This window comes from Cnephaeus nilssonii, assembly GCF_951640355.1.
Source record: "Cnephaeus nilssonii genome assembly, chromosome: 21".
NCBI classification, from domain to species: Eukaryota; Metazoa; Chordata; class Mammalia; order Chiroptera; family Vespertilionidae; genus Cnephaeus; species Cnephaeus nilssonii.
In genome coordinates, this window is record NC_137092.1 from 8,399,310 (window position 1) to 8,421,362 (window position 22,053).

At 39.8% G+C, this 22,053-nt stretch overlaps 1 protein-coding gene across 3 annotated transcripts in view; it reads left to right on the forward strand.

The window, feature by feature from the left end:
- The window catches only part of HIPK1 (homeodomain interacting protein kinase 1), a 45,721-nt gene that overhangs the window by 15,344 nt on the left and 8,324 nt on the right, over nucleotides 1–22,053 (forward strand). For 2 of the 3 annotated variants that reach the window (XM_079760478.1, XM_079760476.1), the window contains exons 3-12: nucleotides 2,561–2,684; nucleotides 8,683–8,802; nucleotides 9,632–9,718; nucleotides 10,751–10,935; nucleotides 11,256–11,418; nucleotides 12,774–12,999; nucleotides 17,215–17,336; nucleotides 18,259–18,393; nucleotides 20,905–21,047; nucleotides 21,449–21,631. In XM_079760478.1, the coding sequence (XP_079616604.1) occupies nucleotides 2,561–2,684; nucleotides 8,683–8,802; nucleotides 9,632–9,718; nucleotides 10,751–10,935; nucleotides 11,256–11,418; nucleotides 12,774–12,999; nucleotides 17,215–17,336; nucleotides 18,259–18,393; nucleotides 20,905–21,047; nucleotides 21,449–21,631 (1,488 nt within the window). The remainder of the gene's footprint in view (nucleotides 1–2,560; nucleotides 2,685–8,682; nucleotides 8,803–9,631; nucleotides 9,719–10,750; nucleotides 10,936–11,255; nucleotides 11,419–12,773; nucleotides 13,000–17,214; nucleotides 17,337–18,258; nucleotides 18,394–20,904; nucleotides 21,048–21,448; nucleotides 21,632–22,053) is intronic. The other variant, XM_079760477.1, reaches the window with a different exon arrangement.

The window sequence follows — 22,053 nt, forward strand, 5'->3', positions numbered from 1 at the left end:
TGAGTTTCTCTGAAAGCTTAAGTTTTATCACATATCACTGCTACCTTTTTAGAGAAGGAAGTTATCGGGTGCTGGCCTCTCCCTGGGACCTACCCGTTGGGTTTTAAAATGTCCTGTTATAGTGGGAATGGCAGAATCAGTCCGTGCTCTTCAGTTGATGCTTAGGAATGCTCTAAGCCCAGTTTTTACTTTGGCACAAAGCCATTTGCCTTCTCCCTGCCAGCTATTTTTGGCACTGTCATGAACTTGGAAATTAATAATTCTACTCACTGAAAGTAAAATTTTGTTCCCTTTCAATTTTAGAAAAGCTTTTATGTCTCTGGGTCCTCGTACCCTCAAACTTGTGCTGTCTTAAAACATGCCGGAGTGGTTGGGATTTAATTGAACTCTGAAATTCCATCAGTAACGTGGCTCTAGCCACCTGCAACAGGAATGGCACTTTTGATGGTTGTTTCTTTGGCTAACAAAACCACAGTTCATTCACATCAAATAGCACAAAAACGGTCGATTAAAGGTTCCACCCACAGCTGTCACATAGTATAAGTCTCAACAGGCCTGGATCTTTTGCTGTTTCTCTGCAAGATCAGGAAAGCTTCTAGACTCTATAGAGCCCTCTAATTTACCCTCTTCTCTTAGAAAATAACTTGGGGAGGATATTCTTATTTAGGGAAATATCTTGATACCCTCCCCCACTCAATCTCTGCCCCTCGCCCCCCTCCACACACACCGAAGAAGCTCACATTACTTGAAGGTACAGTTTGGGAATGTGGGCGCTCCACAAGGATACACAGTCTGTTAGATGCTTTCTATTGGAAAGATCTGCTTTTCCATTTTTCTCCCCTTAAATGAGGGATCTGGATCTGGTGTCCTTACAGATTCAAATGCCATGACTTGTAAGAAGAAAGGAAGTTATTTGGAGAAGGTGCTAAAGTGTTTAAGAGCACAGACCTTGGCTCAGGCCTGCCTGGACTCCATCACCTAGTCATTGTGTGGCCTTGGGCAACTCACTTAACCCCTCAGTGCCCAGTTTCTCCCATCTGTAAAATGCAAATGATACTTTATGACGTAGAATCTAAGATACCTTGGTTATAAGGTGAAACATTATTTATGTACCAACGAGAAAGCAAAAGCACTGCCATTAAACTAAAATACACCATGGTGTGTAAGAATTTTCTTAGTTTCAGAGATGTTAAAATGTAAAAGAAATTGCATCTTAGAATTGATGGCTTAAAAGCAATAATATTTTCATAGGATTGTTGTAAGGATTATAATGAACACATTTATAAAGAACTTGAAATAGTGCATGGCACATAGTAAGCACTATGTGAGTGTCACCTATTAGTATTATTGATAATAATGTTACCTATTATTATCATGCCCGTTCTGAACCCTTAAGTTTAGACACACTTTGAAAAATGCCATGGTATACCACCATGCCAAATAGATTTTTATAGATAGGTATGTACTTAACTTTTACACAGTATAATATACTCAGCTCTATAGCTAGATTGTCAGAATTCAAATTCTAGCTCTGTCACTTATGTGATTTTGGGCAAATTACTTAATAATTTGCCTCGGTTTCCTCCTCTATAAATGAGGATACACAATTTTCCTTGAATGTGTTCCTGTATGTAAGCTCTAAGTATATGGGATTGCCTTAGTCTTCTCTTTAAGGCTCCTGGTTTCTCACTTGGAGCATTAATGGAAATGAAAATAACTCAAAGTTTAAAAATAATGATCATATACTATTAATAGTTATTATTATATCTAACACTTATACAGTACTTTACATGTGCTGAGTACAAGAGCTTACTGTCCCAGACCTTTAATACTTATTATTATTAATTGCTTATTTATTTAAACCTTATAACACCCTATGCAGTGGGTACCTCTTGTTTTCATTTTATGAATGAAGAACCTGAGGCACAGAGAGATTAAGGAATTGTCTGCAGCTACTAGATAATGGAATTGAGGCTCTGCACCCAGGTAGGCTGGCTCTAGTCGGTGCTGTCAGCCATTGTCTCTCTGTAGAACGCATTTCTGTCCCAAAGAGGGATTTATTCACCAAGCCATTTAATTGGTTTTTCCACAATTAAAAAGGTGCTAAAAGAATAATTCTCCGATTCCTTATTTATGATTTCAAAATTCAGAAAGCTCTAAAAACTAAAAATCTTTTTCTAAATTTGGTATAAAATCATTGATTGGGAAGATCTGACTTGAACCAGTGTAAGGCAATTGGAAGGCTGACTTAGTGTGACTGCTCATATGTTTTGTCGCAGAAATATTAATGTGTTTGATTCTGAGCACTTCCCTAAACTCCTTTGGGATTATTATGCAATATATAGTATGTTCATCATAATACCTTTCTGAAATTAAAGAAATTCTGAATTCCAAAACATGTGGCCCCAAGAATTTCAAATGACGGATTTTATACCAAAGATTGTTTTCAGTTTCATTAAATCAGTGTATCTTTACTTGATACTAAAACAGAACTTAGTCAATACTGTTTATTTTCCCAAATAACGTGTATCTTTTTGTCAACAATTTTTGTTTTTGCTAGAGCCCCTGAAATTATTCTTGGATTGCCATTTTGTGAAGCTATTGATATGTGGTCCCTGGGCTGTGTGATAGCTGAGCTGTTCCTGGGATGGCCTCTTTATCCTGGTGCTTCGGAATACGACCAGGTAAGAGTGTGTATTCAATTTTTTAACGAATAGCATTTTCTCCACCTGCTTCTTAGTCTGAAGTTACGTTTGCAATTCTTCAATTAAATGGGAATTTTATTTTATGTTATGTTAGATTGGTACTTCCCCAGATCTGTAATGATTTATTAGAGTATTCACTTTGGTTAACAAAGGCATCTTGTGAGTTAAGACATGAAAGCAAAGTAAGGATGAGGAATTGAGATTTTAACCTTTTGCACTCGGATGTCGAGTGTGACTCGACACGGTTAGCATCGGTAGCAGGAATCGAGAAAAAAGCAAGCAAGTGCAAAGGGTTAAGAGTGAATTTTGGCTCATTCACACCTGTTACTTCCTTTCATACATGACACACACTGAAGGGAGCGCTCTCGGATGTAGAGGGGGTCTCTGTAAGACTGGATTTAGGACGGCAGTCAGAGGACTGGAAAAGTGTTGTAATAAATGACCGTGTCTCAAACAGACAAGCTTTAGAAGATATGCTACATTTCCTAAAGAGCTGGTCCTGAGGGGAACAGTTTTGCCATGGAAATAAATTGCAAATTCTAATTTTTTGTTCTTTAAAAAAAGTGGTCTAACCTTTTATGCTTTAACCTCCTTAAGGTCAGTGACTGTTTCATTCCACCAGTGTGTCATCAGCTGCTGACATGTGTCTTGCACATAATAGGTACACAGATGTAGAAGAGGGGGGTTGTTTTAGTTTTCTATTTTTATTTTTATATATATTTTTGAGAAATAAATGGTTATCTGTAATTGAAAGGCAAAAAGAGCAAATAGTCCTTTTCCTATTCAGCCTAGAATTTTGACTCCTCAATCTATTGAGTATACTAGTATGTAACATTTACCAACTTCTAAAAATTGGACTCTTTGGTCATGCCTTTGAGTGAAACATAAAAAACAAGTTACTTGTGTCATAAGTAACCTGTTACATTGTGCTTTGGAATTTTTTTTCACCTTCTACCTTGAGAGGAGCAAGTCAGCTTCCTTATTTTATTTTATTTTAATTTAAATTCTATATGGTTAAAGCAGCTTCCTTATTTTACAACAACAAAGAAGTATGTGGGAGATTAAATGATGCAAAACCACAGTTGGTTGAACTAAGCTTTTGATTCTCCTTTTTGGGTTTTAGACCTTTTTGAGAATCTGATGAAGCTATGGATCTTCTCAGAAAAATATGCTCACCGTGTTTTATTGCAAATTTAGGGGATTCATGGGCCTCTGCTTAAGAAACTTTGCTCTGAGCAATTACAGCCACCAAAGTGCCATTCCTAGCCCAACTGTTTACTGGCATCCCTTCAACCTTAGTAAACAGATTGCCATTGTAAAATTTCCTAGGAAGTGGAACCAAATTAAATTAAATTTAGAAGCTAAGGTACAGCTGGGGCTTTCCTTGAAAAGAAAAATGATCTGGTAGTTTGGAGAATTTTTGTTTGGTGCATAAATGTGAAACTGTGGGTGGTAGGAGGAAAATCACAGTTGGTTGAACCAAGCTGAATAAGTAGGATGCTGCTGTTATAGAGCAGGAAAAGGGGGGGGGGCGCGGGGGGGGGCCCGCAGTTTATCTTGCATCTCTGGTTGTACGAAAGATTCCTTTGGCAGCATCCTTATTCTTATAGCTGACTTTTTTTTTTTTAAGCAACTTTATTGAAATATAACCCACATATCACATAATTCAGCCATTTAAAGGGCACAATTCAATGGTTTCAGTATGTTCACAGGGTTGTGAACCATCACAACATGAGCTGCCAATCCTCATTCTCCCCCAAATCCTGCCCTAGGTACTTGTTGGTGAAGAACTCAGAAACTTAGGCTCATCAGTTTTAGATTTGGCAGTTGATCTGAAGAAATTACATGTAGCCTTGTCCAGACTCCTAAGGACTTAATTAGCAGGAAAAACTTATGGACACAGGCAAAGCAGCTGCTCCCAGTGGTGACGGGCCAGGAAGATACCATACCACCTCCAGGACAGGGCCCTTTTCAAAGGAGGTTAACTAACAGCCAAACGATATGGTGGGTAGTCACATAGACCACCGAGGGAATAATACACCCCTAAGTTAAAAGATCACCTCAGGCAGTTATTACACTCTGTACATGCATTAACCTCTCTCCTGGGGCATGGCATTTACCTCTGGGTGGCATTCTGGCTTTCTGGATGGTCAGCCAAGCCTGAGGTTGTAGAGAGTTCAACAGTCACAGAGAGTTCAACATTTCCCAGAAGCCTTTGCTGCGAGAACCATATTACATCTCTGAAGTGAGTTCCCCTATATTAACCACTGATCTACTTCTGTCTCTAGATATGCTTATTCTAGTATATCATATTCATCACAAAATGTGGTCTTTTGTGACAGGCTTCTTTTACTTGGTTTTTATCCATGCTGTAGCATACATCAGAACTTCAGTTCTTTTTATGGCTGAATAATATCCCATTGTGTGTGTGCGTGCGTGTATATTTTGGCTTTTGTGAATAATGGTACTGTGAGCATTAGTGTACAAGTGTTTTAGTCAAATGTGTATTCTCTATTTTTTTTAATTGATTTTTTTTACAGAGAGGAAGGGAGAGGGATAGATAGTTAGAAACATCGATGAGAGAGAAATATCGATCAGCTGCCTCCTGCACACCCTCTACTGGGGATGTGCCCGCAACCAAGGTACAGGCCCTTGACCAGAATCGAACCTGGGACCCTTCAGTCTGCAGGCTGACGCTCTATCCACTGAGCCAAACCGGTTAGGGCCAAATGTGTATTCTCTAGATATTAGTGGCTTCAAATTTGTTCGAAACATTAGAATTGTTTAAAATTAACAAATGATAATACTTTCTGTTTACATAGATATGGAGCTTTTGTTGTTGCTTTATTTTAAGCTATGTGAAAAGTAGTATCTGGATAATATTAAAAATTTTAGATGTTTTAATTCCATAAGTGCATCACTGTAGAAAAGTAAAAAAGATGCAGTGAGCCAAGAGACAAAAATTTGAACCTCCAATTGTTCTACCCCTCAGAGGTAACCTTTTTAAGTTTTGGTTATATTTTACCTTTTTTGGTATATGTATATAATTTGTTAATTTTCATCATGTGTTTACTGAGTACCGACTTTGTGTCAGGTACTCCGGGCACTGGGGATGCCATGCTGAATAAACCAGAGTCCTTGCCTGGAGGCTATAGTTTGGTATGGGAAACAGAGATGAAGTAAATAAGCATACAAATAATTTTATGCTACAATTAAGATAAATTCTGTAAAGAGAAAAGCTGTAGTTTGCTATGTGTGTGTGCATGAATCAGTGTATCTTCTGACCATTGATGCCCTCATGCCTCTTGAATATACGTCTTTTTCTCCACTGCTACTCTCTAGTCCAGGCTGTCTTACTCATGGACCTGGGCTACCATGTACTCATCTCCGCTATTTATTCCGGCCTCCCTTCAGTCTATTTTCCAGAGAGATTTCTTTTAAAACACAAATTTGATCATTCCACTCCCCGGCTCTTCAGTGGCCTCCCATCACTTTTAGAATAAAGGGCTAAGTCCTTCATACGACCTCTGAGCCCCTGCCTGGGTTGTCCTGGCCCTTCTGGTCTCTCTCTCGATGGGTCTTACACTGTTTCTTCTTGCTTTTCATACTTCAGCCCTCTTGGCATCATGTCAGCACCGCTTCCTTCCACACCAGCCCTTGCACATACTGTTCTCAGTCTGGAGCTTCCCCACCAGCCATCCATTTCATCCGGTCAGTGTCTCGTCATTTATCAGCTCGAGTGTCACTTCCTCAAGGAGCTTTTCCTCTCCAGTCCCCAGTCTAGGTCAGGTTCCTTTTTTAAGTATTTTTATGGAAGCCTACTTATTCCGATTTGAATTATGCATTCATCGTCTGTCTTCCTCACTAGACTGCAAGGTCTATGAGAGCAGGAACCATATCTATTTTTAAAATCACCACTGCCCGGCGCAATAAATACTTATTGAAAGAATGAATGAATATATGCTATATATAGTTATGTTCCAAGTATAAATTTATGGACATAGAGGAACATACATACAGTATTTCATCACATCTACAACACCACTGATTAAGATGCTCAAATCTACAACACCACTGATTAAAAGATGCACCGTTTTTCTGTACCTCTAAGAAAAAATGCTGCCAATTAAACCATGACATTATCAGCTGTAAGACATATCCTGATTTCAAAGATGTGAATATCAAAAAATATGTCTCTTAGAACCAGTGAAATGTAGTAATTTAAAAGAAAAAGAGATTACATTTAATTTGTAATCTGCTTTTTCTATTTAGTGTATTGCAAACTATACATGTTAACAAGTATACGTCTACCCTATCATTTTAAATGTCTGCATAGTATTTCATTGTACAGATTTTATTCTGTATTTAAAAAAATATTTTACCTCTTACATGCAAAAGAAGTTTCCATTTAAACTTTTTTATTCACATTTAAAAAGTTTTCTATTTTGCTAATGCTGTGTTTTGGTTTTCACAGTTTCAGGGTAATTTCCTGCTGTTGTCTAAAATTGTCTCAGGATAGATAAGCATTCCAGATTTCGCCTGTAGGTCATAGTTGGCTTACCTGTGCTTTATACTCTTAAAAATTGGTGAGGACCCTAAAGAGCTTTATTTATATAGTGTATACTGAATTAGTATTTACAACTGAAGATGGGGGGAGGGGAGAGAGGGATAGATAGGAAGTAAGATTTATTTCCTTGCTTACAAGTTTTTCTCTAATTTTATCTTAAGTATAGCCATTCATATATGGAGATGGGGTGATGAAAAGAATTGCCTCTCGCCCTAACCAGTTTGGCTCAGTGGATAGAGTGTTGGCCTGAGGACTGAAGGGCCCCAGGTTCGATTCTGGCCAAGGGCACATGCCCAGTAGGAGGCGTGCAGGAGGCAGCCGATCAATGATTCTCTCTCATCATTGATGTTTCTGTCTCTCTCTCCCTCTACCTTCCTTTCTGAAATCAATAAAGAAATATATATATTTTTTTAAAAAGAGAGTTCCTGAATACAAAATTTCTAAAAAAAAGAAAGAAAGAAAAAAGAAAAAGAATTGCTTTTTGTATTGCTCTTAGTAGGGAGAGAAGCAAATTGCCTCTTCTATCGCTTTCCTGGATTGGGAGAAACAACCAGAAGTGTGAACAGTTAAGTTGGGAAATTCATAAAACAAACATATACAAATACACATACATTTCATTAGCCATCAGAGCAATGACATCACCCATCACCTCTGGAAATTTCTACTGTGCACCCATGAGAAGAGAATGAAAAGGCAAATAACTTCTTAGTATTATTATGAAAATAATTTTTTTACTTCACCCCTCCCCTCAAAGGGTCTTGGGGTCAGACCCCATGGGAGTCCCCAGATCACATTTGAGAATTGCTGGCCTAGTTCGTAGTAGGTGTTCAATAAATGTTGAATGTATGAACCCAGTACTTATAGAGAAGCTAAATTAAGTGCTTGAGTTTCTGGTACAAGAAATAAGCTCTGTGACATTTTAGAGTCGGGCAGTTGACCAGGAGCTAGCGTAGCCAAGGAAGAAAGAGGTTTATAGAAATTTGTCCTAATCATTTTAATTTGATAGTGTATCAAAAAACAAAACCAAAAAATCCTTGGTAATCCATGAAGTATAATTTCTTGAAAACCATTCTGTTCTGTCCTAGAAAATATTTCCTAAAGTTTTCTGAACTTTGTATCAGCACTTGACAAAAAAGCAAGAGATTACACACAAATATTTGAAACTGAGGTTTCCTTGTAAATCACAGATACAGTAACAAGGAAGTTTCTGAATACATGTTTGGGAATGACTTCTGAGTGCATTAGCTTATATATTTGTCTTTATAGATAAATTTCATTTGTATTTGTCAACGAGTTAATTTCTTTACAATAGCTTTTTTTTTTTTTTTTGCCTAGAGCTAATAGTGTTTTAAGTGTAAAAGTTCTTTAAAATCTTCCTTTTCATCCCAAATCAATGTTTTGATGTTGCAGATTCGTTACATTTCACAAACACAAGGTCTGCCAGCTGAATATCTTCTCAGTGCCGGGACCAAAACCACCAGGTTTTTCAACAGAGACCCTAATCTGGGGTACCCACTGTGGAGGCTCAAGGTCAGTCTCCCCTGCTAGTACCCACACCTGTACTTCTCACTCTCAACTTCAAATTCAAAGTTTACTTTTATTTTTAAGGTTGCATCACTTTTTCTGGTTGGTTATCAAAGTGTATTCTTGAGGTGGAGGAGGAAAAAGGGGTAGAGGTGAATATACGTTTGCAGGAGGGAATACTTTGAAAAATTATTTTATTGTACCCTTACCCTTAATTAAAAAACAAAGCTTTAAATGCTAGTTCAGTTGGCGAGGTTATTTTGAATATTTGAACCCGCAGTTGAGAAAGGGAGAGTATGTATTCACCATTAAGTCTTATAAAACTAGAGTAATTAATTATGACTATTTTTTAGAGGATTCTCAATAAATATGACAAAACAACATAATTTCCTAACTGCCCACAGTAAGTCCTTCTATATTTTATTTAAACAAATACCTGCTTTTTACATCAGAGCCTGTTCTTTTAACTTGAGAGATCCCTGAATAATTTGATTAACCCTGCGACTCTCTACCTGGGTCTTTGAATAGTTAGCATTTGAAATATCATCTCATTTGAAGGTAGCTGTAAGAGAAAAATGGAAATGCCCCATCTTATCTGACATTCTTCAGGAACGGGGCTTCATCGTTGCTTGCACATTTACTTTGTGGAAAAGGTGGCTTCATATCAAGGCCACATCTCTGCACTGGAAGGTTTTCTAGTTGCAAATTACTTTCATGGTTGTCATCTCTGGTTGGCAAGGAGACGACACTTGTTTCTTTGTATTCTGGCTTTTAATAGAATAAAATGTGGAAATAATATAAAAATGGAATTTTTAAAAAAATCTGTATTTTATAGACACCTGAAGAACATGAATTGGAAACTGGAATCAAATCAAAAGAAGCTCGAAAGTACATTTTTAATTGTTTAGATGACATGGCACAGGTGAGTATAGTATCTTTCAGAAAGCCAGGCATTTACATATCTCTGTTCAGAGATATACTTCTGTTGGTTATATTGAAGGCTGAAATAATCTGTTATCTTTTAGTATATGTCTTCATTTTTCACAGAAAAAAATGCACTGATAGTTTGCCATGTAATAAAATAACATTTGAATCATAACAAAGGATACTTTCATATATTTCTTCCTTGCTTTTGTTAAACTGGTTTTACTACATGTCAGCATTTTTAAAAAGATATTTTATTGATTTTTAGAGAGAGAGAAAGAGAAACATCGATGTGAGAGTGAAACATTGATCAGCTGCCTCCTGCATCGCCCTCCCCACCCCCCACCAGGGATCGAGCCCAAAACCCAGGCATGTGCCCTGACTGGGAATCAAACTGGCAATTTTTCGGTGCATGGTCAATGCCCAAACAACTGAGTGACACCAGCCAGGGCATTGTCAGTATTTTGATATATTGTTTGTGAAAGTTTCTTTCTTGTCCATTTTCTCTACTAAATAAATACAGGATGTCCCCAAGAAATGTATACATGCTTTGAATAATTGATAATTCCAATGGGTTAAATGTGAAAAGAAAAAAAAAAACATCAACTGAGCTATCAGCTGTTAAAGTCTGTACATTTTTTGGGGGGACACCCTATACTTAAGAGCTAACATTTATTGAGTATTATTATGTCCCAAACTCTAGTTAAACACTTTATACTTATGTCATTTAATCTTTTTAACAATAGAAACTTATATTTAAGTAATAATAGTCATTTTTGCTTAACTTGTTTGATTCAGATTTTGAATGAACAGAAAATTAGTTAGCTTTATTCTACCAACATACTCTACCAAATTGAAGATTTTATTTAGAATAAGAAGAACTTCCACCTATGAAAGTGATTAGTCTAATAAAAATAATTTCCTCAAAAATTTTTGAGTACTGTATATAGTTTGGAGAGAAAGCAGATAATTAGTGGCAGCATTAAAGATTAAGTAACAAAGCATAATGTTTCTTAATTTTCCTGGGAAGGTGAACATGTCCACAGACTTAGAAGGAACAGACATGTTGGCAGAGAAGGCGGATCGCAGAGAATACATTGATCTGTTAAAAAAAATGCTAACAATTGATGCAGACAAGAGAATTACTCCTCTGAAAACTCTTAACCATCAGTTTGTAACAATGACTCACCTTCTGGATTTTCCACATAGCAATCAGTGAGTATGGTATGGTTTGGGGCATTTTACCATGATGTCTCATCTGTTGTGTTACCATAGGTAATTGGAAATATCACGTGAGCAGCAGCTTTGGGGCTTACGTATTTGGCTCACTGATGCTTTTCTTTCTCATTGAAAAATTATGCATTTAAAAATCAGATATGTGTGTTTCCCTATGGTTATAAAAACTCTTATTCATTTGATCTGAAAATACTTGGGGGGAGCGGGATGGGGGACGTTGATCTATATTCATCTTGAGTTATTTTCATCTGTTTAAATCTCAGCATTCATTTCAATGAACCTTTCATCTCTTTTTTTAGTGTTAAGTCTTGTTTTCAGAACATGGAGATCTGCAAGCGGAGGGTTCACATGTATGATACAGTGAGTCAGATCAAGAGTCCCTTCACGACGCACGTGGCCCCAAATACAAGCACAAACCTAACCATGAGCTTCAGCAACCAGCTTAATACAGTGCACAATCAGGTAAATGCTTTTGGAAACTCAAACTTAAGTGGGATAGAAACTGGTAAGAATACAGGTTGAAGTAAAGAAATCAGTCTTGGCTTTGGTGGTCTTATTGCTGCTTAAGAATTTTCTACTTGGCAAAGGTGATGCTAGACAGGGTAGACTGATAATACCTATCAGTCATGTGCTGACAGAAGTTAAATATAAAGACCTTATCTGTGCCCTCAGACTTAGCATCCTACCTAATAAAAGAGTAATATGCAAATTGACAGCACCTTCGCTACGCCCTAAACCACGCCCACCACCCAATCAGGGTGAGTATGCAAATTAACCCAACCAAGATGACGGTTAATTTGCATATCAAGACAGTGTAGGAAGAAGCCAAGCGCTGCAGAAGGGAGCGAAGCTGCGAAGAAGCAAGCAGGCGGGACTGGCGGAGAAGGGAGGCAAGCAGGTGGGGTGGGGGAGAGCGCAGCAGGAAGCCCTATTGGAGGAATCTTCCTGCAAGGGGCTACTAGTTGTCAAATAAATGCAGCCTGACTATTGTACTCCTTATTGCTGTTAGTTGTACTAACTTCAGCCAAATGACTCTGTTAGAAGGATTTTATATGTCTCATTACATGTATTGAAGGGTGTTTCCAATAATTTTTTATATGCTGAATTAGAGTCCCGGAACTTACTCATCTATTCAGTGTAAGATTGTCCCCTTTGACCATCTTCACCCACTCTCCCCTTCCTGTCCCTGCTCTGCCCTAGCAACCACCAATCTACTTTCTGCTTCTGAGTTCAGTTGGGTCCCTCCAATAATTAACTTTAAGAGTGGTTTTGCATGTAAGCTTTCTGATTTCTTATCTAGGTCTATTTTTAAATGAGATTGGGTGGAATCCTGCAACATTTTGCATAGAAAGGGGGGAAAGGGGTTTATATAACCTCAACCAGTACAGGACCATTTTTTATGCTTTTTTTTTTTATCCTCACAGGAGTATATGTTTATTGATTTTAGAGAGAGAGGAATGGGGAGAGAGAGAGAAAGAGACACCGATCAGTTGCCTCCCATACACACCCCTACCAGGGATCAAACCCAGAACCTAGGTATGTGCCCTGATGGCAAGTCAAACCTGAAACCTTTTGGTGCATAGGACGATGCTCCAATCAACTGAACCCCCAGGCCAGAGCCCATTTTTTCTTCTTTGTGCTCTTATTCAACCTTATAACATGTCTTAATATAGAGACTGGGAACATTTCTTAAGCAGAGATTTCTTTCAAAGACAGCATTACATTTTAACACTTGAAGTTTTTCTGGTTAGATTCCCTGTGTATAAAAATATTGCTCTCTCTGTACCAGTGTACAACTATAATCCTTTTGTTTTTAGGCCAGTGTTTTAGCTTCCAGCTCCACTGCAGCAGCTGCTACTCTGTCTCTGGCTAACTCGGATGTCTCACTGCTGAACTACCAGTCGGCTCTGTACCCGTCGTCTGCAGCCCCAGTGCCTGGAGTGGCCCAGCAGGGCGTTTCCTTGCAGCCTGGAACCACCCAGATTTGCACTCAGACAGATCCATTCCAACAAACCTTTATAGTATGTCCACCTGCTTTTCAAAGTAAGTGGGGACACGCCTGTCCATATGGTCTTATGTCAGACTTTCCTGCTTTAGGCAGACCCTTTTTAGTTTTGATCTTTGACAAGTTTTAACTATCTCTGATTATGAAGATAACTAAAATTAACAAAGTGGATTTACCCTTTTTTTATTTTTATCTAATTGGGTACTATCTGACACATGACAGGAGTCCAATTAATGTTTTCTTATTTGAATTGCCTGATTTCAGTTTTCTTGTCCATTGAGGCCCAATATCAATGTCATATATCTTGTGACAAGCCTGTATCTCAATATGCAGAATTTATAATCTTGAAAAAAATTGTTGTAAACACAGTTGCTATATATTGAATCTTATTTCCTATATCATTCCATATAAAATAAAATTATAGTGTTCCAAATAAGAGGTAATTTCATTATAAAGTGTAAAAATCATGTTTAAGAATATGGAGACCTCTTAAGTTACATTTAGAAATAAAGATGGTTATTTATTGCACTGGAAAATTCTACAAGCTGAGGTGCTTGTATGGGGAAGGCATTAAGATTATCTGCTTCAGCTCATGAGTCCTATTGTTCCTACAAACTCCTTCAACAGAGGAACAAAATAGCTGAAGACGGTACTCTAATCCCCCTGGTGTTGCAATAAGATTGTAATTTTCATATTCCCATCCTTTCTCATTTTCTCCTTGTTGTTCAGTCTGTTCAGTTCCTTTTTTCTGAAATATGGGAAATGTGCTTATTGATCTAGCAAGCTATTTAAAAGGTTAAATTTTAAAAAATTGTTTTAAAGCCTCACCTGAGGATATTTTTTCCATTGATTTTTTTTTTTAGAGAGAGAGTGGAGGGGAGGAAGTGAGGTGAGGGGAGAGAAACATTGATGTGAGAGAGACACATAGATTGGCTGCCTCCCACACCCACCCTGACTGGGGCTGGGGATGAACCTGCAACCGAGGCACATGCCCTTGATCAGGAATCGAACCTGGGACCCTTCATTCCACGGGCTGACGCTTAATCAAACAGGCTGGGACGAAAAGGTTAGGTTTTTTTAAGGATGTTTCCCGACGACACACACTGTGACTTTCCCGTTAGAAAGTCAGTGTGAGTACCCTGTGGGAGTAAGCCGGGATTTGGGCTTCTCATAGCACTTCCCATAGAAGCAGGTAGCACTGTTATCTTTTTACTTCAGTTACTTACTGACTGTGACCTCTTTGTTTGTTTGGTTTCTGACAGAGTCGGAGCAAGCAGAAGGAAAAGAGGGGCTAGGGGAGACTGAGAGATTCCCGGGAGGAGAGGAGAGCGATAGTGATGTAAACTGGGGAGAGACCCCAGGGAAAGCGGAGGAGCAGATTCAAAACCCGTAAATGCAAATCTAGCCTCACTTACCAAATTATTTTCTGCGTCTGCCTCATCATAGTACATTCTGTCCTTTGGGTGGTTATATGTTGAGTGGTTCCGCTACTGAATTTAGCAAATAGCCACTCCCCGCCCCCTCACCTTTTCCAGGTTGAGTTTCATTGGAACAACTTTCCAATGTGGGACTCCCAGCTTTTTTGCTTCTTCTCAGATAATAGTTAAGAGATGAGGTACACAACCTTTTTAGTCCCTTTAACAAAACAAAATGTCAACCAAAGAGGTACAGGGCTAAAGCAGTATAACCACTTTTGATATAATTAAGTAAGTGTAAGCTCTGGAGAAGTTTTTCCTGTTTAGGAAGTCTAAATCACCCGAGGAGTAGGTAGAGCACATTTTAAAATCTCCAAATGAAAGGGAGTTTTTAAATTAAGGTAATGGTGATGTTGAAAGCTGAAATGTATTACTACATGCCAGTTAGTATTCTGAATGCTTTTCTGTGTACTAATTCATTCTCACCATCAACCCTAGGAAGTGGGTACATCATATAGATGAGAAAGTTGATCATGATTCCCTCAGCTGCCCAATTTTTACTAACTAGTCAGTGGTAGAACCACACTTTGAACCCAGGCGGTGGGGTTCATAGCCTATGTGTTTTGCGGTATCCTATATAATAAAACCCTAATATGCAAATCAACAGAAGGTGGAAGACCAGTCGCTATGACCCACACTGACCATGAGGGGGCAGACGCTCAACACAGGAGCTGCCTCCTGGTGGTCAGTGCACTCCCACAGGGGGAGTGCTGCTCAGCTGGCTCATGGAGCCTCTCCCACCTCTGCTGCAGGCAGGCAGTAAGGAGCGAGGGGTCCCAGACTGCGAGAGGGCACAGGCTGGGCTGAGGGACCCCCGCCCCCACCCAGTGCACGAATGTCATGCACCAGGACTCTACTTATTCTATACAACCTCTCAGTATTTAAACTCAAATAGCTGTAGAGAGACAACAGTTGATTTGCCAGCCACAGCCATGTGCTGGTTTCTGCCCGGCAGTTCTATTTATTCCAGGCTGTCTACTTTTCCTTCACCATCTGCTCTTTTGCAAAATGCCCATACTCAGAGGAGAAATGGACCCTCAGGCATTAGACAGTTCTACTCTTCTTTCCAGACTTCCATGGTTTTTTATTTAAAGGGCTGTGTTCCACAGAAATAAAACACAAAATATTAATCCTTCTTAGTTCAGGGAAGAACCTTCCAAAAGTGTTGCCTTTTATTAACTTCTTTGTTTCCACTTGGGGTTTCCTGAAACTAGCTTGACTGCTGTGGCTTAGCCTAAGTTACTATTGCAATAGTAGAGTCACAGTTGTAGGTCAGTACTATAAATACTACTTTCTATTCTACTCTAGTTGACCAAAATAGATGTACCTTTTGCTCAGTGGAAACTTTCATTCTGCAGTTTTTTGTCCCCTTTTACTTCATCATCCTGGAACACATAGTTGAGCTTCTGTAGTGATCATTTCTTCCTGAGTTTTGCCTCCTTACTGTCTACTAATTTGTAGGAGGCTATTACAATAACATTGTTTTGTCATCAGCCGTGTGTCCTTTTAAAAAAAGTTATTAGAGTGTTTTAATTACGATTTTTGCTAGTCCCTCTTACTTGTATGTTGTGTTTATGTTTTTCTCTATGACGGTTTGTTACTAAATTAGTTGGAAATTACTGAAATGAAATCCAACGCAACTTGCTGTAAGCAGCAGTATTAGAGTTTATGAGTTATGCTCATTGGCTACCTCCATAGTAATATTGAGAGAAATTAATTGGTGATAGTTTAAAAAATATCACTGATGGAGTATATAATTAAAATGTTTGCATTCTTAACAAAACTGAAGGCAATGGTGAGTTAGAGGCCTAACAGAAACTAAGTTCCCTACACTGACAGTTTTGAGAGTGTAGGTTTAAAAGAAACTGTGACGGCTCTCTCTCAACTCGGCAAAGGGCGACCATCTTGAGCCCCTCTTTTCTCCAGAATGAGATACTCCTGTTTGTAGGGAACATTTATTCAGCATTTGTGCCCAGAGCGTGATGAATAAAAAGATAAGTGAGACATGGTTTTAAAGGCACCTCAAAGTTCTTGATTTTTCTAGCTGTCCAAGCTACAAAAGGGCCTTGTTAGAAATCTGTCAGTGACAAGAGCAAATTTCTAAAATAGTAGAAAAAAAGGGTTTCTGTAAACCAACATGTCTACCTTTTAAGTATTTTTATCTTGGGCATAATTTAATTCACACATTGGTTAAAGAAAAAAGATTTAACTAATTTGTGAACCAGGTGGTTGTTTTGAGGAGTGGAGTAAAACATCCCCTAAAATACTCTGAACAAAAGGGTAATTTACTTGATAAATTATTGAGCTTCTCATAATATTTTCTTATCTAATTTAACCCAAAGTTATAATATATATTTAAGTCTATGCTTTTTAATTGATTACATTTTAAAAACACGTTTTTTTCCCCTAGTGGATTAAAAGTTGGGTGTGATTTACTAAGTGAAGGGTATTTTTTTTTTCCTATACTTTTTGTTCATGAGAATGGGATGGGTGTTATGCTTTAAGTTTTGTAGGATAAAAAATATTTCAGAATTCCCTTAAATCAGCCCTCCATGTATCAGACATCTTTTCATTAATCCTACCTGAAGGGACCATGTCTCCTTTTTCTTAATTTCCCAGACTTCAGTGAAACTACTTTGTCTTAAGTGTCTAGAACTAAAACTTAAGTGGCAGATTATTCGAACAGAAAAGCTAAAAACAACCCACCCCCCCTCCCAGTAAGCAAACAGTAGCCCCAGACCTTGCAAAGCAGTTTAACTGTGATGCTGTTTTCTGCAGCTGGACTACAGGCAACGACAAAGCATTCTGGGTTCCCTGTGAGGATGGATAACGCTGTGCCGATTGTCCCCCAGGCGCCAGCGGCTCAGCCACTGCAGATCCCGTCGGGCGTGCTCACGCAGGTAAGAGCCAGAGCCGCGTGCATCCGTGTCGCTGAAGCACTGTTGAGAATCAGGTATTTTGTCCTAGAAAACGGTGTTTGCTTTGAGTGTAAGATCTTTCTTGGCCATGATTCAGTGGACTTAAAGCGAAACATCTACAATGGAACAGTGTACTCGTCCCACCTCTGCCAGCGTCTGCCTTAGACTTGCAGGGACAAATGGCCAGACTTGGAGACATTGCCTTTTGAGTAAATATACTCTCATTCTGTGAGATGAAGTTAATTTCTTACGTGGGCGCTTTTACAGGTCAGTCCACGTGTAACCACAGTGTGATTCTAAAAAGGAAAGGCTCCCCTTTTGCTCCCTAGTGTCCTCTTTGGGTCCCTCTTTCAGAATTTCACCACCGTTGAGAGAGAGGCTGGATATATGAGACGCCTCTTCAGGCATCACATGCCTTTATTCCCTGTGCCTCGCGGGCCTGTAGAGCTTGGAGTTTTTATACCTGCCCCGGAACTCACAACTAAGAGGTCAAGAAAATCTTAGTATTCATACAAGCGACAATAGTATACATCTTTTCCATTCTGTGTGTAAATGTTTATGGCCCATGACACATGGGCAATTCTGAAACCCCAGCCCCCTAATTCGTGAGTAGGACTTCTTAACACACCCCCTTTTTGAACTGAGTTTTGTAGAACTGACCCTCTGAATCTGGCCCAAGAAGGATGCCTATACTTTTTTTGCTTTAGGCCATTGACCTTTGACCCAGTGGGCCCCTGCTGTGCAGAGTTGAAGGGGAAAGTTGTGTTTGGTATATGCGTTCCAGGTGATAGGAAATGAATTACTGCTTATTCTTGGTAATAACTTGGGGGGAATGAGAGCCCTTCTGAATCCAGATAACCTGCCTCCGTGTTTGTTTCACTCACCTGCCTAATCTACGTTTCAGGGAAGCTGTACACCACTAATGGTAGCAACTCTCCACCCTCAAGTAGCCACCATCACACCGCAGTATGCGGTGCCCTTTACCCTGAGCTGCGCAGCCGGCCGGCCGGCGCTGGTTGAACAGACCGCTGCTGTACTGGTAATTCCCTCACTTGTTACTAACGGAGTTTTTTTTTCTTTGGTTTCTTTCTTTTTTATTTTTTCGTTTTTGTTCTGTTGTCTCATTTTTCAAAAACATTTTCAACTTGGTCTTTGCAGAGGGCATGGAAGCATGTGCCATCTTGTGGCTGTGTTCTTGCTGCATCTTTAATGTCTCATTGTTTTCCTCCCCAACATTTGCTGAGATGCTGTTTGACTTTGGGGTGCCGCGTGGCTCTGTCAGGAGCCAGGCCCTGACTCTTTGCCAGCCTAGTGTGGGAAAAGCTCTTGGTGTAGCTCAGAAGCGCCCCAGCACCCTCTGTCTTCTGCCCAGTCCTTGACCTCTGCTCCTTGAGAAGGGAAGAAATGGCCATTAGTATGGCTCTGCTGCAGGCACCCAGGTGGCCAAAATCTGAACTGCTTGCAAGTTAGCATCCTTCTTTATTTGCTGTTTTAAGCTTCTAAAACTTTGGTGCTGTAGACATGTTTAAGATGCTCTCAATTTATTGCTTCATCTGTTGCTATTAACTTTCCTCTGTGGGCCATGAAGATAAGTCTTTTTGCCACTCATGATCAGTGGCAGCTTATATCTTCCATTGAAAGATACTGCCTTAGAATCACTGTAGATCGTATTTGTTGATTGAAATTGAAGGTGAACTCATTTTTAGGGGTTTATGGATAAATTATTTTACAAATAAGTCTTTATACAAAGGTGAAAATATGGATCAAAAATTTTATGCAGATACAGGATTTGTTCCTAAGAATTCTGAGGAAAACTTATTAAATACAGCTGAGAGAGGAAGAACATACAAACAGGACTTTGAGGAGTATTTCAGGATTTGTAACTTGAAGAGTGATTTTTTTGAAGTGTTGTTTGGGAGAGTTAGAATTACTTATTGGACGTCCATCATTTTATTACTTTGAAATTTAAAAGCAGACAAGCACTTAAAACCTAGCTGACACCAGGAGTCCTGATACTTCTGCAGCCCTTCAGAGAGGCTGTCAAGTTCTCTTGTTTCTCAAGGACTCTGAGTGAAAGCACTTCCAAAAACCTATTTTGGTTGTTGGAATTCGTTTGGTTTTCAGGTTAAAAAGCCCTTTCTCGCCTCCAGATTAATTATATCGTAAGCATAACACCCGAGTGTAAGGAAGCCAGATCTATTTCCAACTGGACTGATCCGAGCCACTGGTCTTGATTGCTCACCTCTAGTGCCGAGGTTGGGATGTGGTTGACACTTCTCCTGCTTCGCTTAAGTTCGCACTGGCCGTTTGCTAAGCTTCGCGTATTTTTGTTCTTCTTCTGTCAACACAGTTTCGTCGCTTGGAACGCCAGATTTCTGCCTCGCGTTGGAATGTTATTTCTTGCTTTGTATTAAACTACATGCTTTGTCTTGTGCAGGTGTTGGCTTATGGAAAGACGCATGGTGTGACTTAACATACTTCTCTTATTTTTTTGTTTTGTTTTAAATTCTGCTTATGGTAGCAGACATGTTTGCAGTTTGTCTGCTTTGAAGGCTTCTTGTTTGGAACCAGTATTTGTAACAAGTGGATGTGTTACTTGCAGAAATATTTTTAAAACAGTGTCTGATGGCCTTGCAGTTTGAAATGCAAGAAATAGAACCATATGTACCTGAGCACTGTAGGTGATGTACTGTAGACTCAGGTTTAAAAAGGAAACTTTCAAATCTGTTCGTATTTTTTTTAGAAAATGCCAGAATTTTTGTAAGAAGTACAGACGACATATCCATTGCTGTCTATTTCAAGTGACATGGCTTGTGAAAAACGAGAAATTATGTATTTTCTTGTAGTGATTAGTTTTATGTTGAAGTATGTTTCTACAAATGATACATAAAACAATATGTTTTAGGTAACTATAAAACAAAATATGGTGCTCTCTGCATCTGTTTCATAAATATTTTACTTACTGCCTTATTTTAAAATTCTACTAAATGGCCATAAATGACCGAGTCAGCTTTCTCTTGCTGGCACCAACTCGATTGCCACAGGATTTTGGCCTTCGGTCATCCACATCTAGCTCCATTTTCCAAGTACTGCCTTTTTAAAAAGCAACACTTCTCCCTTTGTTTTATGGGTTTGATGGATCTGATGTCTTATCCGATTGGCGCTCAAAATTTAAATTCCTATTTTGAATCTCAAGGGAGCTGTCTTAACACTTTCTAGGGATATTCTTTAAATCTCTGCACAAATGGTACTCCAGCACTGAACCAGAGTCGACCTCTGAACTTCCAGACTCCTTTGCTCTAGAGTCTCTTAACCAGGGGCCTGGTCAGGTTGTGGAGGTGGCCGAGAGAAAGCAGCGTGTCCTCTTTCCCTAAACGTAAGACGTATAACCTTGAGCCCCTCTGGTCTTTCTTTTTGAATCTCTGCAAGTTAATAATCTACAAGCGACTTCTTTTAAGATGTGAATTTTTCTTTCATCTAAAAAAACACACACACAAAGAAAAAGCCAAGAATGAGTCCAGTCTGGATCTTTCTGTGTGTTTCCTTGCAGCAGGCTTGGCCCGGAGGAACCCAACAGATTCTCCTGCCTTCCACTTGGCAACAGCTGCCTGGGGTAGCTCTACACAACTCTGTCCAGCCCACGGCAGTGATCCCAGAGGCCATGGGCGGAGGCCAGCAGCTCGCAGACTGGAGGCAAGTGCCCTGCGTTCCTCTCTGGGAGATGTGCAGGGGCCGGGCCCCCAGGGCAGGGGCGCCTGGTGGTTGGGGGGACTGGGGAGAAAAGAAAGGAGAGATTTATCTCTGTTTGAAATCCTTCAAGAAGAGGACCCATATCAGGCGAGGAGATGGCGTTTTAAGCAGACTTTGAATACAGGAAAATAATCGGTGCTACGCTCAGGAATCATGTACTTCAGATTTAAAGGAAGTCTGAAGCAATTAGGAACCCTACAGTGAAAACCTACAGCCTTGTGGTGCGCGTGTTGCACGACCAATCAGATGCAGCTCCTTTGGGTCGTTTGAATTGCTGCTAATAGCTCCTTGGCCCTGGTCTGCTTGGGGCATTCATTCTTCTCCATCTCTTCCCGTGGCTGCAGGAGTGCCCACTCGCATGGCAGCCAGTACAGCACTGTCATGCAGCCGCCGTCCTTGCTCACCAGCCACGTGACACTGGCCACTGCGCAGCCCCTGAATGTTGGCGTTGCCCATGTCGTCAGACAACAGCAGTCCAGTTCCCTGCCTTCGAAGAAGAACAAGCAGTCGGCTCCAGGCTCCTCTAAGTAAGTCTCGTTGGAGCGGGGAGTTCAGCGGGGCCCGTTGGGGAGCGATGTTGCCCCGCACATAGTGTGTTGTGTGTGGACACTTTGGAACGAGGCAGCGAGTGCTGCCCGGCCGAGGAGGAGCTACCCTCTCCTCTGGGCATGCGCACCAGGTGGTCCTGGCTGTGCTGATCCCTTCTCTCTGCTGCCACCTGGGACCCTGGCCTTCTTTAGGCTGCAATTTGATTTTCTTCTGCTCACTTTACAGAGTGAAAGTTAACCTGGGGGAAAGTGCATATAAAAATGAGATTTATGTTGTATTTTGGTGTGCTTGGCCCTGGAAACCCTGGCTAAAGTGGCTAGTTTAATTTTTATTGGAACTTTTATAGTTAGGTGTATTGGCTTCATGATTAGGTAGAGCAAATTGGTGAGAGTTTTGGGAA